This window comes from Sciurus carolinensis, chromosome 6 (genome assembly GCF_902686445.1).
Source record: "Sciurus carolinensis chromosome 6, mSciCar1.2, whole genome shotgun sequence".
Classification (NCBI taxonomy): domain Eukaryota; kingdom Metazoa; phylum Chordata; class Mammalia; order Rodentia; family Sciuridae; genus Sciurus; species Sciurus carolinensis.
Window position 1 is genome coordinate 150,479,718 of NC_062218.1, and position 19,456 is coordinate 150,499,173.

Consider the following 19,456-nt stretch of genomic DNA (forward strand, 5'->3'; position numbering starts at 1 on the left):
GAGGCAACACGCAGAGAAGTAAGTAGCTGATTAATGTGGAAGCCTTTCCTCCCTCTGATCATGCTCTAGATCTCTCCAACTCAGCGCCTGGGATTGTGCCCATGGACTGGGAATTCACCTCAAACTTCGAGGCAACTGATCTGGAGAAAACCTTGGGACCAAATGAAAGGCAATATTGAAAAAGTTTATTTATTTATTTTTTAATTTTCGTACTGTATTTAAGATTCTGCAGAAATTTAAAAGTAAAATATGTTTTATAAATAAATAATTTCAGAGTACCTTTCAAAGTGTTTGCATCTCTGGCCAGCTCACCCCTACCCCCGACTACATATGTAGCTCTGCCCTTTGTTCACATCATGTTGGAGCAGGGCTTCGCTGGTCAGTTTATTTTTTCCCTCACTCTGACAGGTTAATATGAAATATCATTATTTTATTCTGCAATTCACTGATCACTACTGAAGTTAAAAATATTTTCATACATTTAGTACCCATGAATTCTCCACTTTTTATTTCAGCTTAGTTAAAAATTTAGGTGTCTTTTCTTGGTGAATAATGGGAACTATTTATGTATCTGTGATAGGAGTCTTTGATTTTTTTTTAATTTTGTAATATTTTATTTAAGTGTTGCATTTTGCCTTTTAAAACCAGGTATAGAATTCTTTATGAAACATAATTTATGAGTTTTACACAGTAAACATTTTCATACTTTAATATTTTACATTATGCTTGATAAAACCTTTCATACATAAAGATCGTAAAGATATTTTATATTTTCCTTATGTGGTATTTATATTTGCTCATAAATTTGGATCTCTGATCCATTTTAAATTTATTTTGTGTGCTAGGTTGAGGTATAAATCTAATTTGAGAAAATGACTTCTTCAAATGAAAATCCAACAAAATTTATCACTTGCTTCTGGTCAAAATCAACTGCCCAGAATTATGACTCAGATTCAGATGTCTAATGAAGAATGATGAATAGATTTGATGCATTGTCTCACATCTCTATCTGGGTTGGAGAGAGACAACAATCGTGTTCCCATTTACCTGTTTAGTTTAGAATCAGTTGTGAGATCCCACAGATCTTAATCTCCATATCACCTAATAGAGCACTGTACGCATAACAGTGCTTAAAAATATTTTTTGACTTAAAAGAAGAAACTAAAAAAAGGAATATAGATTATAACATCATTTAAAGTTAACCTAGCAGAATACTATATGCTCTAATCAACCATTTTTAATAGACTAAGAATGATAGAAGAAGAACAAAGTGAAGGTATATCTTAGGCTTTTCATTTTTTTTTTTTTTCATTTTCATGACAAACTAATTAGGACATTCAGCCCAGTGTCTGCACATAATAGGTCCTATTAATGTAACTAGAAAATAATTTTTTATTGTTTCAGGTTTCAATGGAGACAAAGAATTATCTCCCATGAAATCATTACATTTTTAAGAGACAGTTTCATGTATGAAAGAAGTTAAACACCCTACTAAGTTCTGAATTTTAATGCTTTCACATTATTTAGGTTTTTTTTTTTTTTTCTTCTTCTTCCTTCTGTGGTTTTGGAGAGGGAATAACCTCTGGTACGCTTAATCACTGAGCCACATCCCCAGCCCTTTTCAATTTTCACTAAGCTGTTTAGGGTCTCACTAAAGTTGCTGAGGCTGACTTCAAACTCACGATCTTCCTGCCTCAGCCTCCCAAGTCACTGGGATTACAGGCGTGTATGCACCCCTGCTCCTGGCTCAGGCTGATATGATTTTTTTAATACTACAACAGAAAAACAGAAAAAGTAATTAGAGTCTCATGTTTTGCTGACATTGATGGTTGCTTCATAAAACTAAACATAAGAAGCTTGTAAAAAATAAGGAAATACCCTATGTAAATGTATGATTACACAAATGGCATGCCTCTACTTCATGTACAAACAGAGAAACAAGTTGTACCCCATTTGTTTACAATAAAAAAAAATAAGGAAAGAGATGGATGGACAGTCATGGCTGTTATTTTGAGTGCTGCCTCCTTGACTCAAACATAGTCTACTCCTGTACATTCTAAGTTTGGACCAAAGTAGGGACGGAACTAATTTATTAAAGCTATAAATTTAAAAATCAAATGTTAGGATAAATCAAGGGGAAGAATAAATTTGAAGTGTTTGAAATAACCACCTTTGATTTGGTGGGCATTTAAACCTTTCTGGTTTGGGGAAATCACTGATGCAGCACTTTAAGGGGATTTGATTTGATAGGCTCCTCAGCCCGAGAGTTTTTAAGAATACAAAAAGCACCATGGCCTTGAAGATAAGACAGGCATCAGGCTGTCACTCTGAAACTGCTTTGCTTTTAAATGACTTGTTCCCAAGTTTGAATCCATAATCCATTGGTAGAAAAGCTTTAGATTTTCTGGTAAAGATGAAAGGTGCTCAGAAACTCTTCCCTATAATAGAAATTCACAGATAAGTACACTATGGAAGTTTAGACTCTGACCTAAAGCCAGCTGGAGAATTGAATTGAGATAATTATCTTGCTAATGTTGGGCAAGATTAAAGTTCACCTTTAAAGAGACAGATCATTAACGTGGAAGTACAGATTCTCATTCACGTACATGATAGAGAGGAAAGAAGTTACTAACCTTGGGAGGTTTTACTTAAAATATTACAATTTGCAATTTTTAATTTAAACATTTAAAATGTGGGGAAACTCAAGGATATGGAAAATAGCAAAAAAAAAAAAAATACTCACGGATGATATTAAAAAAATAAACCAAACCAAAACAAATGAACAAACAAAAACCTCTCTTTCTTTGTATTTTCCATACAGAATAAGAGGTCTTGCATTTTCTTTTAGTATTCTGATCAAAGAAATGAGAAAGAGAAAGATGGACTTTATAGAGGCCATCTCAAATAAAATGTTTTTACTCCTCAATCATACCCTGTGTCTATTCTACTTGAAGTTAGGACAAAAGCAGAGACTAAACTAATTTATGAAATGCTGTAACTTTAGTTTTATACCAGAAAAATTAACTCAGAAAAGCGTAATCTTAAGAGTTAGATAAAATCTACTTATCGTTAATAAAATATTTCTACTTTCAAACCTTGAGGCACAAAGACTTGTACTAAACTAAAGAGTTTCTACTCAGTGATCTTTGAGAGGGTACAGATGTCCCTCAGGAAGCCTAATGCCCCACTCTGCACCAATTTGTGATCCCTGCATCAACCAGGTTTAGCTTTAACAAGTAGAGAGATAAAAATCTACGGAAAGGCAGTGCCAAGGGACATTCAAAGTGCCACCAAGGAAGCATTGCAGGGTGTGGGAGAGTTTTGAAGAGGGGCTTACGGACTTTCTATCTCATCAGTTCTCAAGAAAAGCAGGTAAAACTGAAAATGTCAAAGAACTGGACTGGAGAGTGACACCCCACAAAGCCAGGCTTCTTAGGGTTTCTCATTTCAGATTAAATCAATATAGGCACAATGCCAAATAGTTAGGCCCAGACAAATGATTTGGATTTAATTATCTATGTATTTTAGGACAAAGTATATTTTATTAAAGAAAAAAAAAAGCAACATTTGAAAAGTGATCCCATGTGTTTCTCTCATGTCATGAGCACAATTATGGTTTTTGAAACCAATATTCTCTAACAATATATAGAAAATATAAATATACTGTAACTGAGACATAATGCCATTTTATGTTCTGTAATTTTGAAAATTAAAATGTTTTAAAACTTTACATGGAATGATACAAAATGATAGACATGGAATTTTAACAAAAACATGTATATCATGATTTAACAAAGTTAAACACTTCAAATTGTTTTATAGTAAGTTGTTCTTATGCATAGCTATATGGTTATTCCTTAATTCCTTAGTACCTCTAAGCAGTATACTTACTGGGTTATTTATATAAATTCCATTTTAACCCAAATGTTTTATGATACACTTTTTGAATTTTTTCTTTGTATTTTAAATTTACAAATGCAGCCATTCATTTGTTTATTCATCAAGCAAGATGCCCAGTACTGATTGTGCAATGGTGAACTAAAATAAGCACTTTTAATGAACTTAAGCGGGTACCATCCAATAAGAAAGAGAGGTATTCAAAATTCACCTTGTAAGTGAATGAACAATTACAAGTTAAAATAATTTATATGATAAAAAATCATATGATTCAGTAAAAATATAATAAAATATCTCATCATAAGAATTGGGCTATAAATTCTGAGTAACATATTCATTTGTTATTGTCAAGCACCAAGATAGTCCTCTCTGGTGTGTGTAGATAAAGGTCTAAGAAAGGCAGGAAATGCTGACAAAACTTAGAATGTACCATATTTCAGGCAAGATAGGCAAAGCATGAAAACAATATCCCTACCAAACAAAAATTTTATATATAGCGTGTCAAATATGAAAAGAAGATTAAAAACCAAGAATCATCTAAAAGAAGAAAATACGATCGATGCTCTTAAAATGATTTTTTCCCACCTAGTAGTTAACATTATTTCCTAAAGAATCAGGATTAATTTCCCATTGCATTTTTTTTTAAGTCAAGTATTTAGAAGAGAGTGTTCAACATAGCCCTCATAAACTCCCCATTTAAATGTGTGTTCAGGATAGTTAAACAACCTGCTTATATTTAAATATTTCCCAGCTTTTGATATGGGTTGTGCACTACTGTCTCTATTCTACTCCAGGGGACTACGTGGTCATGACTGTCTACTTTGATCTGAGCAGAAGAATGGGGTACTTCACCATACAGACCTACATACCCTGCACACTCATTGTGGTCCTATCCTGGGTGTCCTTCTGGATCAACAAGGATGCTGTTCCAGCCAGAACCTCTTTAGGTGAGATATGTTTCTTTGCATTGTGGTGTCCCAAGACAAATTCATAGCACAAGCAATTTTTCTTTCCTCTTCTAAGTTTATTTGCTCAAAATTCAGCCTGCAATTATATAGAAGTTCATTTATTTCATCTTTAAGAAAACTAGTACATTTTAAAAAGGGCTTATTTACAATTATTTTAAATAATTGTATTTAATAATTACATAATAATTAAATAATTCATGCCGACCTATACCCAAAATACACTGAGCCTAATATGTTAGGACTATTACTTGTCGCTGAGTAGGTGTTGCATGACATGCTTACATGTCATTGCAAATCAGAATGTAAATGTCTTCTGCATTTCCAGTTTTAAAAATAGCGTTTATTTTACAATTATTGAATTGATATTGGAAGTAACTGGCACTTTATAGAAGATCCATCAAACAGATTATTTTTTTGAAAAACACACTTACCTGTGACATAATGAACAAAAGACCAATTTTAAGATTATTTGAAGTTTTCTCCAAATATTACATATGATGATATTTATCTTAGATTCTCCATGTCTTTTTCCTCACCTGGGGAAGAAGTATTAGGTAGACTAAATCAAAACCACGGGAACACAGGAGCGCCGGAGTCTAGGTCCATGAATGAAACTTTAAAGCCTTAACTAAATAGAAAGCAAGGGAAATGTAATTATGAAACCACAATCCCCTCTCAACAGCTACGTGAAACCTAGAACCACAGCCTTTGTCAGCTCCCTGGCTAGAGAAGTGTCATCATGTATAGTTAAGAATTGAGGTTTTGAAGTCAAATCTGAACTTCCAGTCATACATACTGTATGACCTTGGAATGCCCTTCAATCTCTCTAAATCAGTTTTCTCACTTGTAAAACATGTAACATTTCTGGTTCTTAATTTGCAGACTCTATTTGGGTTATATAAGGTATTCTATGCACAGCACACTGAACGGGGTGAAGACTCAGAAATGGTAGCTACTAAGTAGTTGTTTCTGACAAAATGATCTGTACTAGGTTATTAAACTGAGGGCAGAAGTGATTATGGGAAAAGAGACATCATTTGCATATCTGTCCTCTTCCAAACCTAATTTAGTTTCCCATCTGTTTCCAAATGAAGTTATTTTGATTTTTTCCTGTTATATGCAGTACTTTTTGTTACAAATCCTATTCAACAATTCAAATATCTTGTCTAATGCTTCATGCTGACACATACCCAAAATACACTGAGCCTAATATGTTAGAACTATTACTTGTCACTGAGTGGAAGGTGTTGTGTGACATGTTTACATGTCACAGCAAATCAGAATGTACATGTCTTGTGTATCTCCAGTATACTCCCTGGCACATAGCTGTTACCTCAATGACCATTCAAGTAATGCATATTTCAATGAATTGATGGGACAAATACATTGATATATTCCAATCTACCCTCTTCTCAAAAATATTTTGAGGAAAATATTTCAGTCACTTTCTCCTCTTGAAGCCTGGACTCTTATTGGTCAAAATCACTTTTATCACCCCTTAGTCAACTCATTTCAATTACCCATGAACTGTGTTCATTCGCTTGTTAGCAGAAGGGTTGCAGGTGAGTGAGTTAAGAAATGAGGAACCGATTCCTGAGCAAGAAACAGATACACACTTCTCTTTCTTGATGATTTATGAATAGATCAAGCACATTCAGTATGTTCCCTATAATTTCTCTACTCTTTGTAACGATTACAAATAGAAGTTGTAATGATAACACAAACTATCACAAAAATTTTAGAGTTAAGGAAGTAAAGTGTTGCAAGGTTATACAGTTTATATAAAGTTACACAGACAATAGGTAATAGATATGCACCTTGGCTAAGTGAATGTTGATTTATTCTGGGTGTGGGGCTGTGCTAAAGGCTGGTTGTGGTAAAGGTGAGGAGCCAGCCTGAGCCAATATGGCTCTTTTAACTTTGCTGTCTCACTCATCTAAATCAGTGCCTCTTAAATTCAATTACATATTTATGTAACTAGGAGCACTTTTTAAAATAAGAGTCTTCAATACACTCCCAAAATAAGCTTATTTACATTGTCAAGGGCATGGCCTGGGCTTAGGATTAAAAAAAATTCAGTTGATTTTAATGTGCAGTCATCTTTTAGAACATTGCTCTAGAATTCATTGAGTTCCATTATCTTTCCCAGTGTTCATAATCAAGAGTTAAATGAGATGAACATGAACACCTGCTAACTTTAACCTTATTGCCAGAGAACAGTCAAAGCCAAGTTGTTTGCTGAGTGAGATAAATATGCCCACATTGCTCAGACACATGTGCTATTTTCTGTGCCTAGACCACCAGAACACAGGCAGTGGTCATTCTGGAGCTTAGAACACGTGACTGTAGCTACACAGGGGTAGCTGATAAGGTTCAATTGTGTTTCAGTGATGATACACCAAAAAAGTAAAATGCCCACTGGTATTTTTTAACAAAGTAATCTGAGTTGAGCTAACTTCCCTGAAAAGCTTACTTCATGCCAAGACTGGAGGACTTGGTAAAAGCTATGGATATTTTTCATTTACCTCCAGTAAGGGAAGTTTAAGGTCTTTGTTTAGCAAAACTAATTTTAGAAAGCTATCTTATTATTGGTTAGTGAATCCGGGAAACCCACCATGTCGTCACTTCTCGTTCTTGATGTCATAGCCATTTTCTTTCCTGTGGCTCCAGGTAGCTCCCTAAAAATATCATATAGTGATTCTTCAGATTACACCTTATATGACTGTGATCAACTTCTATGTCGCCTAAATAATATCTTCCACATGTGCCAGATCAGTGTTTAATTTGCATTCAGAACAGCTTTGCTTAAACTATCACACACTAGATTTTCTAAAATGAACTCCTCTCGGGCATCTACCATAAATACTGAGATTTTCACTTGTCACAGGTCAAATATGGCATGAGACCTGATCACGAAATGAAGGTCAAGGCTCCAATTTAATTTTTAAGTTTTCCACAAAATTTAGGAGCTGTAATTGGGTACAATCAAGCATTTCAACTTGGATTAATGCATAGATAACCCAATTAAAGTTTGTTTTTACTCTAAAAAATAGATCTTCCTTCTCCAAAATAAAAGATGCCAATACCTAACATTTACTGAGACTTATGAAATATTGGCACTCCATGTTGATAAGTTTTCTAACACTGTATCAAATACCCAAGATAAATCAACTTCAGAGGAGGAAAGGTTTATTTTAGTCCATAGTTACTAGACCCTGTTGCTCTGGGTTTGTGGTAACACAGCATACCCTGGTAGGAGTGCATAGCAGAGGAGGCCTGCTCACCTCATGAAAGCCAGGAGCCAATGACAGAGACCAGAAAGGGCAGAGGTACAATATGCCCTTTGGGGGCACAACCCCAGTGACCTAACTTCATTCTCCTGCATACTGTCTACTTACGGTTCTACCATCTTCCAATTGGGCAAAGCTGAGGATTCAAGCACCTGGACCTTTGGGGGACATTTTACAGATCCAAAGTATGCTCTGTGCACATTATTTAATTTAATATTCACAAAAGCCTCATGAAATTTCGCACTACTTCCCTACCTTCCATCCTCTGTTGGTAGATGAAGAACTTAAACCTTCCTAAGATTCCTCCACAACAGCACGAAAGACCCTCAGGCCTGTAATACTTCCTCAATCAGGAATCTACATAAGCTCCCAACTCTCTGATGCTTCATGCAGCATATCATTCATATATTTAAAGTCAGGCTGCTCAGGTTTGTATCTCATCTCTACAACTTACTAGCCTGGACAAGTGTTTATTCTTCCATGCTTGGTGTTTTTCAGTTATTAATAAAAAGGTGACAGTTATAGGACACATCACAGGGAAATTAGGAAGATTTTCTTTGATAATATATAAAATACTTGACAAAGTGCCTTGCCACTGAAATTTGACTATCTCCTACATGTGAATTTGGATTACTATTCTCAAATGTAGGATGAGCCTCTTGAGTCTTTCACATATATATTATCCATTGACACCTTATTTCACATTTTCCTTCAACAAGTATTTATTGAATCCCAGCACTATGCTCTACAATGGGGTTACAATGATTATCAAGAGAGATCTGTTGTTACAGAATATGTCAAACAGAAAAGGGGAAATGTAATACTGTATAAACTGTAGACACTTATAGCCATAGTTTCCTTGATCACTCTTCTCTTCTTCCAAAACTTGATCTTTCCTATTTTCTTTCCTTGGTCAAAAATAATTGTCATCTGCCATCATTAAATAATGGAATCTTTGTGAGTTTTCTTCCCCCATGAGAAATATCACAAAACTGAAGATGGTAAAGTCATGGAGCTACTATTTCAGAAACACCTAAAGACACTTCCAGTCACTACAGGAAATGTAGACTTAGAATCCTACAATGATGAAATTTAAGGTGAACTTTCAAGTAACTATTTCAAATGATGGGGAAATCAAAGCCCAGATGATTAAGATGGGTAACTAAGTTCTAGAGCAAGAGCTAGAAAACAACTTGTATGCTGAATCCCCATTGCGTTTTCCACACACAACACAGGTTTTATGGCAGAACCTGTCACCTCTTCCTGGTTTGCAGCAGGTTGTCTTAATTTTGTACCCTGTCACGAAACAACTATTGGAATGGGCTAGTTTGCTTGGAAAATGTCCCAGTATATATTCAATGTTTGTCACAATAACTGATGCATAGTGGACATATAATAATATTCATGGAGAGAGTGCATTAAGTTCAGTATGTCTCCTTTCTCACCATTAAATCTGCCTATCATAAGTCACACACCAAGGTTAGTTTCCATGGTGACTTAGTAACTCAAAGTACTGATGCTATCACACCATCAATTCTATTGTGCCTCTTTTTAGGTATCACGACCGTCCTGACAATGACCACCCTCAGCACCATTGCCCGAAAATCTCTCCCCAAGGTCTCCTATGTCACAGCAATGGATCTCTTTGTGTCTGTTTGCTTCATCTTTGTTTTCTCTGCGTTGGTGGAGTATGGCACCCTGCATTATTTTGTCAGCAATAGGAAACCAAGCAAGGACAAAGACAAAAAGAAGAAAAATCCTGTATGTATCATTTCTTATTGGGACCATAGAAATGTTTATACAGAAAGTTTACCTGGTTTTGTCTTAGTTTGGTTTTGTTAGCTTTTCTGCAAGTCAGGGTTCAGCACTTTGGGCTTCAAGATGAAAATAGAATGTGTGATTGTTGACCAGACCATAAATAGATTCATTTTATGGCCATTAGTTACTTGAGAGAGCCCTGATTATCTTAGAATCCTTATGCAAATGTAACTACTTGATTTCTTCATTTTGTGAGGATTAAAGCCATTTCTGAGTAATCTATCCATTTACTAATTGCTACTACTCTAGGTTTCATTGGTTTTTATGTTTATGCCCAACTTACTCTCATATTTTAAAGTCACTGGTGTTTTCTGTTAAAACTTTCATTCAAGGCGTTCCACTAAGAAGTCACAGGTTTTTGAAGTTTCAAGGTTCACAATGCTTTTGCAAATAGTGTGTGTGTGTGTGTGTGTGTGTGTGTGTGTGTCTGTGCACACGAGCATGCATATGAACATTGCCAGTTGAGGACGTCTACTGATTGCATACTTAACATGCATCTCTTTGTTTTTAAAACAAATGGTTCATGATTGCGTGGACAAGTTACTTAGCCTCCTTTTTTTTTTTTCTTTTTCTCATATATAAGATAAATTTAATATTATTCAAAATGAATGCCTTCTGGGGCTGCTGTGAGGAATAAATGTGGTAATGGAGGCAAACAAACAAACTATAAAAACATTACCAAAAATTGCATGAAAATACGTATTGTTAGCAGCTGGTCATGAAAGTTACCGTTAATGGTCTATGCAGTTACCAGCCTGAATTTCTTTCTGTGTTGATGTGATTTGGATACAGGTAGGATGACTTCTACTTGCACTAAAATTTAAACAGAGGATAAGGCAAAATTATAAATGCCTAAAGCAATTTTCTTTTATTGTGGGTGTTAGTAGGCTTGGTTATGGGTGGGTAACCCATTTTCCCACTTGAGTGCAGTATCTGACTTATAGGAGCTTGCATCAGAGTTAAGGTCCATTCTCTTCCAAGAGAGGACGAGGGTAATGGCCCTACCCTCCTGGACTTACAGTCTTTCCTGGTCTTCTGCTCTCAGGGCCTCGAGGGCCTTGACAGTGGCTAGCTATTTGACTCATGGACTTTGGGAACTGAATTATAAGGGAATCTGACTGATTATAGGTAATATCTTGATGCATCTTCAAAACCCAGGTGAATTTCAAAAAAATGTTCATGTTTATTTGACCATGAGACTGTGTAGTAGGTAAAAAAAGAAGCAACATTATTCTAGATGATTAGCAAAAAGGAATTGTTTATTTTTAATTTCCAAAATGTTTATTATGCTTTATGCAGTCCTTCCTTCCCTAGCTGTTTTGCTTCTCTCTACTTTTTCATTTTTTCTCTCCTGGTTTTAATTTTCTTGTTGTGTTGTGTTGTTTGGTTTTTGTTTGTTCCCCCTCCTTCACTTTCCATTTCATTCTTCCCCAAGAGGATGTCTCTATTGACACTCAGCATTATTACCTGCCAGCGTCACAAGGATGTGAGGGCTGGCTCTCAGATGAATTCTGAAGAGCCCTTTAGAAGTTCTTTGGCCTTCTCTATCTGCTGTGTCACTGCAGAGTGGATTTTGTTGCTGAGTTAGACACAGATGAATTCCTTTAACCAGGGTCTTGGAAATAGCAGAAGAAATAAAGAATGTAGAGAGGAAGAGGGATTAAAAAATCTGAGAATGTGAAAACAACCAGGTGATTTAATTCATTTCCCCCTCTAAACAAATTTGTTAATTTATCAAAGCTAGAAAAAGCCTAAATGGTGAATGAGCTGCTGAAATTTCATCTTCCTGTTTAATATACCCTTGGCTTATTGTATCAGGACTCAACACTAACATCAGGTCTCCTTGATGACAGTGAGAAAATAAATCCATAGTATTTCCATATCAGAAAGCCAGACAATAGAAAGTTTCCTCATAGGTGAACAACACTGGATTTTGCAGTCAGATAACTGTGGACTAATTTATTGAAAATTTCATTAGTATCACAAAATTCTGTTTTCCAACTTTAGGCATATACTTTATCCCAAGCTCAAAAGGTTCCTCTGTGTTTATAATTTCAGTTTATTTTACTTACTATGTTTTCAAAATGTATTTTTAATTTATCTTATTTTGTCTCTCTCTCTTTTTTTTTTTTCTTTTCCCTTTTCCTTCTTTTTATTAAAAAAAAATGCTATTCTCTTTTCTGTCTACAAACCCAAAGCTTCTTCGGATGTTTTCCTTCAAGGTATAATGTTTTTGGAATGGAAATTCACTGCATGCCACTGCTAAATTTAACTATTAACGCTTCCATGGTGTTTTATTTATGTTGTTATAAAGAGAAATTTAAGCATTCTACTAGAAATAACCTGTTTGAGATGAAGGGAGATCTAGAGATTTCTAGAGTTGATTCTACAACTATACACTAGCTCTCATAGGTTTTGATCTTATACAAAGCTCAAAAGTTATCAGGCCTATGAGAGATATCATAGGTAAAGAAGGTCTCTTTACACATGAAAACCAAAACTGATCCTCTCTCCTCAGATGAACATGGGATCCAATTCTACTGGTTAACTTTACCACATATGTACCCTTTTAGAAGTAAAATTTAACTTTGTAAATACTAATTTTAAGAATGGAATCTAGGGGCTAGGGAGATAGCTCAGTCGGTAGAGTGCTTGCCTTGTAAGCCTAAGGCCCTGGGTTTGATCCCCAGCACGCAAAAAAAAAAAAAAAAGAATGGAATCTAAAATGTTGTTTTGTAAAGTCAATCTCTATTTGTCTGAACTATACTTGCAAATTTTTTAAGAATATTTCCTTTAAAAGTCTGAATTTAAACATCCATACTTTTCTTCTACAGTAATTATCAGAGTTGTTGACTCTGAGAAATATTGCAATGAACATTTCTATTCAACTCTAATATCTGATTTAGACACATTATTTATATTACTACAAGTAATATAAATTTATATTATTATAAAGCCAAGTTTGCCAAATTAACATTAAATAAATCCTTCAGTTTTTCAGCAATTTTATTATTGGTCCAGCAGCAAAGGTTAGATTAGCATGTGGTTATTTGGAACTAGTTTCTCCTCAGATGCTAAAAAAATTTAACAGGTAGTTACATTCTTTATTGAATGTTTCATTCAGATGTAGGTCAATATTACTGTTATTTTTAAGCTTCAAATTGGTGAAGGTCAGACAAAGTGCTCTAAAAACTTAAGCTATCCCTTATGGTATAAAATCAGGAAACATCTATTTTTACATATATGTTAGCATTTTCTATTAACATCATTTAATATACTTGTTCAATATAATGAGGTACCCTATTTGCCTATAAGTAAGCATGACATAAAATTTGATTTCCAAATAGATGCATTTTTATTTCTCTGTTTCACTCACATGCAGTACCATTAAATGCCTTCATGTAACCAATCTCATATCTAATAATTATTAGAATAAGATTCCATGTAGTTTGATTTAAATCTTCAAATTTGAGTTCTTTTGGTGTTCAATATTCTTGCTGTAGCTATTAGCTTGATGATATTATTTTCAGCTGCACTGCTTAAGCTCAAAATTTGAAATATGCAAATGTGCTCTCTTTCTAAGTTCAATTTTACCATTGTAGATCATGATGTCATAGCAATTTCCTGAGTACCCATTTTCAGATTCATCATCACATTGGTGACATTATGGAAAAATCATCTAGGATTTCTCAAGCATAACTACTAACTCGGATTCCTCTCCTTCCCTACCCTTGTCTCAGGCCCCTACCATTGACATCCGCCCAAGGTCAGCCACCATTCAAATGAACAATGCCACGCACCTTCAAGAGAGGGATGAGGAGTATGGGTACGAATGTTTGGACGGCAAGGACTGTGCCAGCTTCTTCTGCTGCTTCGAAGATTGCCGCACAGGGGCCTGGAGACACGGGAGAATACACATCCGCATTGCCAAGATGGACTCCTATGCGCGCATCTTCTTCCCCACCGCTTTCTGCTTGTTCAATCTGGTTTATTGGGTCTCCTATCTTTACCTGTGAGGAGGTATGGGTTTTATTGATCTGGATGTTATTCACTGAATCTCATGGAAATAAGATGTCCCTTCTAAGTCCACTTCAAAAATCCCCTGTGTGGTTGATAATGACCCGATAATTTGTTTCTATGTCTTAACCTGGTAAATTGTATAATGTCATATTGTTTGTGCCCAACTCTCCTTTGGTTAGTACAATTTAAACTTTAATGTTTAATGTGTTTCATACCTGCAAGGCAAAGTAAAATTAGAGCAAGAGCATTGAAACCCAAGCAAGATATTTTTCATCTCTAGCAATTAAATAGTGAAAGCTCTGCCCGATTATATTGGTGGAGTCCTTACGTGATTCATAAAACAGTTAGATACGAAGGTCCAAAACTGTATCCTAAGTTCACTCGGGGGCAAGTTGTGGTAAATTTGGACACAAGGAACACAATGAACTCCCTCATTTGAGAATATTCACAAGCCTAGACTAGAAATCTCTTATTCCTTCATCCCATGATAGGAAGAAAATTTCCTCCACATCACATGTACAATGATGTAAATATTTCAGTAATGTAGAATGCTTCAAGTTTAATGCATGCATCTCTTTAGAGCCAAAATAAATGGATTGAAGTTATCATCATATAGTATTGTCCTTTATTTTGTGTCTTTGAGCTATAAAAGAATCATGAATGTAATTATAAGGATTTGGGTTTAGAATTGGAGGGAGGAATTTCCATTGCCTTCTCCCTCATGCATGAAGATTGAGTTTATTTTTATTTCTTGTATGGCATATTACAAAACACTTTAAGTAAAATATAGGCTGAATAATTGACATTTGCCAACTCTAAATATGCCCAATTTCACAAGTAGGCTATAAAGTAATCATATGTGCTTGCCGCTATTTTTTCTTCCTTTTAGGATGATAGATCATAGCAGACTTACTCTCCATCTCAAGATCTGCTTCTAGTGACTGTTAGTGCCTTGTGGGCAGAATCCTTGTCATTTCATCTTTGGGTCCTCAGCACCTTGCATAGTATCAGCACTTAGTCAGTGCTTAATAAATATGGTTTGAGATAAGTTGCCTTCATAAATTTCTGGTGAATCTCTCCGTGCTGCCCCGGAACGAGTGATTCATCTATTCACGTTGGCATTGTCAAGTGATGCTTGATTTTGTAGACATAACCCGAGGATCCAAAGATCTTTGGTTATTATGTTCATCTTCAAAAATTTGTTTCAGGTGAAGTCTGCACTCCTTTTAAAATAGTATCTATGTTCTATATTTGTGTACAGAAATGACTAAGAGGGTATAGAGCTTGTTATATTATTTTTCCAGGTTTGGGTGTGAGTCAGTTCTGACCCCTTGAAAATTTTGCTGGTAAATTTATGAGAGGCATAAGCAAGATTCATACCTGACTGTCATTCAGAATGTAGTATTCTATGCTCTATGAAAACAGAATACTGAAGATTAAATTAAAAACCAAATGAACAATTGAATGGTTCACATGGAGGTCACCGAGCCTATGACTGTGGCCCCATGAGACTATAGTGTAATCAAATGAAGTGAATGTCCCAGACTTCAAATATGATGAGTTGAGTCTCATATTTATATACTTACCTGAGTCCTTATTTTTCTAAAATAGCACCCTTTGTTGGTTCTTCTTTATGGCAATCATTGCTCTAAGTCAGAATTTAATAATAACTAGTGTAACTTTATAGATAATCTAAAAAGAATAGAAAAGAGAGAGAGACTTTGTGATATAAAACCATGTAAAGTCATCTGGATGAATCTTGAAATACACTTAGCTGCCAATTTTACAAACTTTAATATATCAGTGCTCTCATATTTAACCTCAAACAAATGTAAATAGAATGAATTATTTTCTTGTTTTAAATTGTCAAGATATTAAATGTTGACTCTTTGGGAGAGTTGTTGGCAAATTTCAATGGTGAGAAACATGTTATTATTGTCAACTTGAAACGTGTTCTGTAATGGGGACACACAAAAAAGCTAGCTTTCCAATGTGTGCATAGTATTGGCAATATGAATATATACTATATATAATCTAATTCTTAATTATCAGCTGCGCCCTGTCTCTGTAATTGAAAGCCTTTTCACAAAGGGAATTGCCTAACGTGGACTTTTACAATAAAAATGCTGCATTCTAATCCATGGTAGCATCCCGTTATCTGGTTGGACTGTTTTTCTTAAAGATTGTGACCTTCCTTGTCTCATTTCTCCCAATTTACTTTCAGTGAGCTCTAACTGTGAGCTGTGTGATGACGTTTTCACATGGTGATTCTGTTGCCTTCAGAAGATTTAGGGCACATTTCCAGCATAGGATGAAGGAGGAAGGTGGAAATGCCATTAAGTTAGTAAAGCTCAGACCCTCATCTTGAGACTTTTGATGTGGTTAAGAATATGGACTCTGGTATCAAGCCGAGTTGGGATCCCAAACTCAGCCTTTAGGAATCTGTTTTTGTAGCAATAAATTGGGTGTAATAATGCCACCCTGTACCGTAACACTTAACAAATACTCAAATGCTCTCTGCTTTTCAATATCACCCATGCACCAATCAGTGTTTTGTTCCCTCCACTCCCAGTGAATCAATCCTACTGAAAGAATGAAGCAGTGGCCACAGATGAGTCTTAAGGTGACATTGCATCTTGACATTTCATTTTAGAGGAAGATTTGCCTTGCAACCTTTATTTTAAACTGTGTAAGTTGGAAATCCTGACATCTCTTTGGAAAAAAAAAATCCTCCACATCATATTAGTTATTTTTAAGGCTCACAGAACCCCAAAGAATTTCACTTCTGAAACTTAAAAATATAAGGAGTTGATTATTCCTGTGTCAGCAACAGTATTATAGATTCCTGAAATCCTTTGAAATTCTCCAAAGAATAAAGTAATATAACTCTTCGGTAGTAAAACAAATCTAACCTTCAGAGGAAGTCCAGTCTCTTCCTCCTTGTGGTTTCCTGCATCTAATTTAAATACCTATTTCTGGCTTTCGATGTATGTAGACACATAGTTTTTACTCAGGTATTGCCTGTCAGCTAACTCAGTACCTTATCTTATCTTTAGCTGAGTGCATATTTATTTCATAGTCCTCATTCCTTTATTGGTCTCAATATTATTCTATTAGTCACACCAGCATTTGTATGTGATGAAGTTCTATTTAAATTAACCAAATTATGTGCTCTTTAGGGATTATGCAAAAAAACGCTATCTCTATACTTTGTCATCGTGGATTTGGATCAAATGGGTAAAAGGGGGACAACCTAAAAGTTCTTCTGAGTCTTCTCCAAAAAAATGTCATATTCCTAGAATCTCCTAGAATTGGAAAAGAAGAACTCAAACTATCCCTGTTCGCTGATGACATGATTATATATTTAGAGGAACCTGGAAATTCCACCAGAAAACTTTTAGAACTCATAAGTGAATTCAGTAAAGTAGCAGGTTACAAGATCAATGCTCATAAATCCAATGCATTTTTATACATAAGTAATGAATCTTCAGAAAGAGAAATTAGGAAAACTACCCCATTCACAATAGCATTGAAAAAAATAAAATACTTGAGAGTCAATCTCACAAAAGAGGTGAAAGACCTCTACAATGAGAACTACAGAACACGAAAGAAAGAAATTAAAGAAAACCTTAGAAGATGGAAAGATCTCCCATGTTCTTGGATAGGCAGAATTAATATTGTCAAAATGGCCATACTACCTAAAGTGCTATACAGATTCAATGCAATTCCAATTAAAATTCCAATGATGTACCTTACAGAAATAGAGCAAGCAATTATGAAATTCATCTGGAAGAATAAAAAACCCAGAATAACTAAAGCAATCTTCAGTAGAAAGAGCAAAGCAGGGGGTATCACAATACCAGATCTTCAACTCTATTACAAAGCAATAGTAACAAAAACAGCATGGTATTGGTACCAAAATAGACAGGTAGATCAATGGCACAGAATAGAGGACACGGACACAAACCCAAATAAATACAATTTTCTCATACTAGACAAAGGGGCCAAAAATATGCAATGGAGAAAAGATAGCCTCTTCAACAAATGGTGCTGGGAAAACTAGAATCTCTTTCTCTAGCCAACAGACACAACAGTCTCTAATTAGAGATTCTACCGTGTCCATGAAGTTTTTCTGGTTTTACTGGACCACAATATGCTATTTTATTTTTTCTTTTTCAATATTTGATGTGATTTTTGAGTAGACTACTCCTAATGTTTATCTCATCTGAGTATTTAACATTTATACAATCCTCTTAGTAAACAAATTTTAAATTAACAATGCTATGACAAGAATATGATATAAATAATTCACTATCCATTTGCATTTTAAATAAGATTGTTTATCTTCTACCTCTCTGCTGAATAAATGTATCCCATGAGTTTTTTTCCTGTTACTTGTAAGTAATATCAGTCTACAGTTAAGTCTTTTATCAAAGAAATTTTGATTATGCAATGATAAATTTAATTCAATAGAAAGCTTTCAGTAAACAGATACCACAGGCCCCAAATAAGGCACTGTAGATGCAGGAAGAGAACAATTTCAGTCACTCTTTGCTTTGAAATATTTGTAATATGATAAAAGACAAACAAGAATACAATAAGAATACAAGTAACTATAATGGGGCTTCACATAAGAGCTTTAGGTGGGAGAGAGCATTATTTTAACTGTGAGTAAAATTAAAAAAGTGTTTCTTATATGACGCAAAACATTTCATCATATTTGAAGAGGTCCTATCACTCTTTCAATGTTTCCTTTCTGATCACTATGAAAAAATTGTGGGAAAGTTATAAAATGTGAAAAAGTTCAAGGAAGAAATATTATTTTTAATCCATGAGCAAGAGTTAACCATCATTTATCCTTTTATCTTCTTCTCTACATATTTATTTAACAGATAAAATAGGTATATATATTCAAGTATAGATAAGGATATGGACATATCTGATTTATAGACTAATTTTTCACAAAATTATGCGTGTGTGTATGAATACATGTAACATAAACACGTCCCTGAAATCTATTATTATATTATACAGCTTTACCATAATTTAGGTAACCAGTTCCTTGCTTCTAAAAATCTGCTTTATTTCTTATTTTTGTTGTTATATATAATGCTACAGTAAATGTCTTTGTCAGAAACTACAGCTACCATAAATTCACCCCTAAATATGGGTTTTGCTATGTGAAAATGTATATGCATATTAGAATCCTGACAGAAATCAGGTGGTACGTTTCAGGAAATAACTGAAGAACAATGAATGAAGGGATTACTCACAAAGATGGAGGTCAAGTTAAGGTCCACCAATACCACACATCTAGCAATACAGGAAAGCCATCATCACCTGAGTTACTTTCCTATGGTTGTTGTATTAAAGTTCCATGAATATATTGCTTTAGTCCAATACAAATGATCATATCTGAAGTTTGGAAGTCTCACTGGATACAGTCAAGATACAAGCATGGCT

At 34.8% G+C, this 19,456-nt stretch overlaps 1 protein-coding gene across 2 annotated transcripts in view; it reads left to right on the plus strand.

The window, feature by feature from the left end:
• Gabrg2 (gamma-aminobutyric acid type A receptor subunit gamma2) overlaps nt 1-16,150 on the plus strand; it is an 88,039-nt gene extending 71,889 nt beyond the window's left edge. Inside the window, exons 7-10 of one of the 2 annotated variants that reach the window (XM_047556888.1) lie at nt 4,692-4,844; nt 9,711-9,916; nt 12,172-12,195; nt 13,714-16,150. In XM_047556888.1, the coding sequence (XP_047412844.1) occupies nt 4,692-4,844; nt 9,711-9,916; nt 12,172-12,195; nt 13,714-13,989 (659 nt within the window). In that variant the 3' untranslated portion in view covers nt 13,990-16,150. The remainder of the gene's footprint in view (nt 1-4,691; nt 4,845-9,710; nt 9,917-12,171; nt 12,196-13,713) is intronic. The other variant, XM_047556889.1, reaches the window with a different exon arrangement.
• The last annotated feature ends 3,306 nt before the right edge of the window (nt 16,151-19,456 follow it).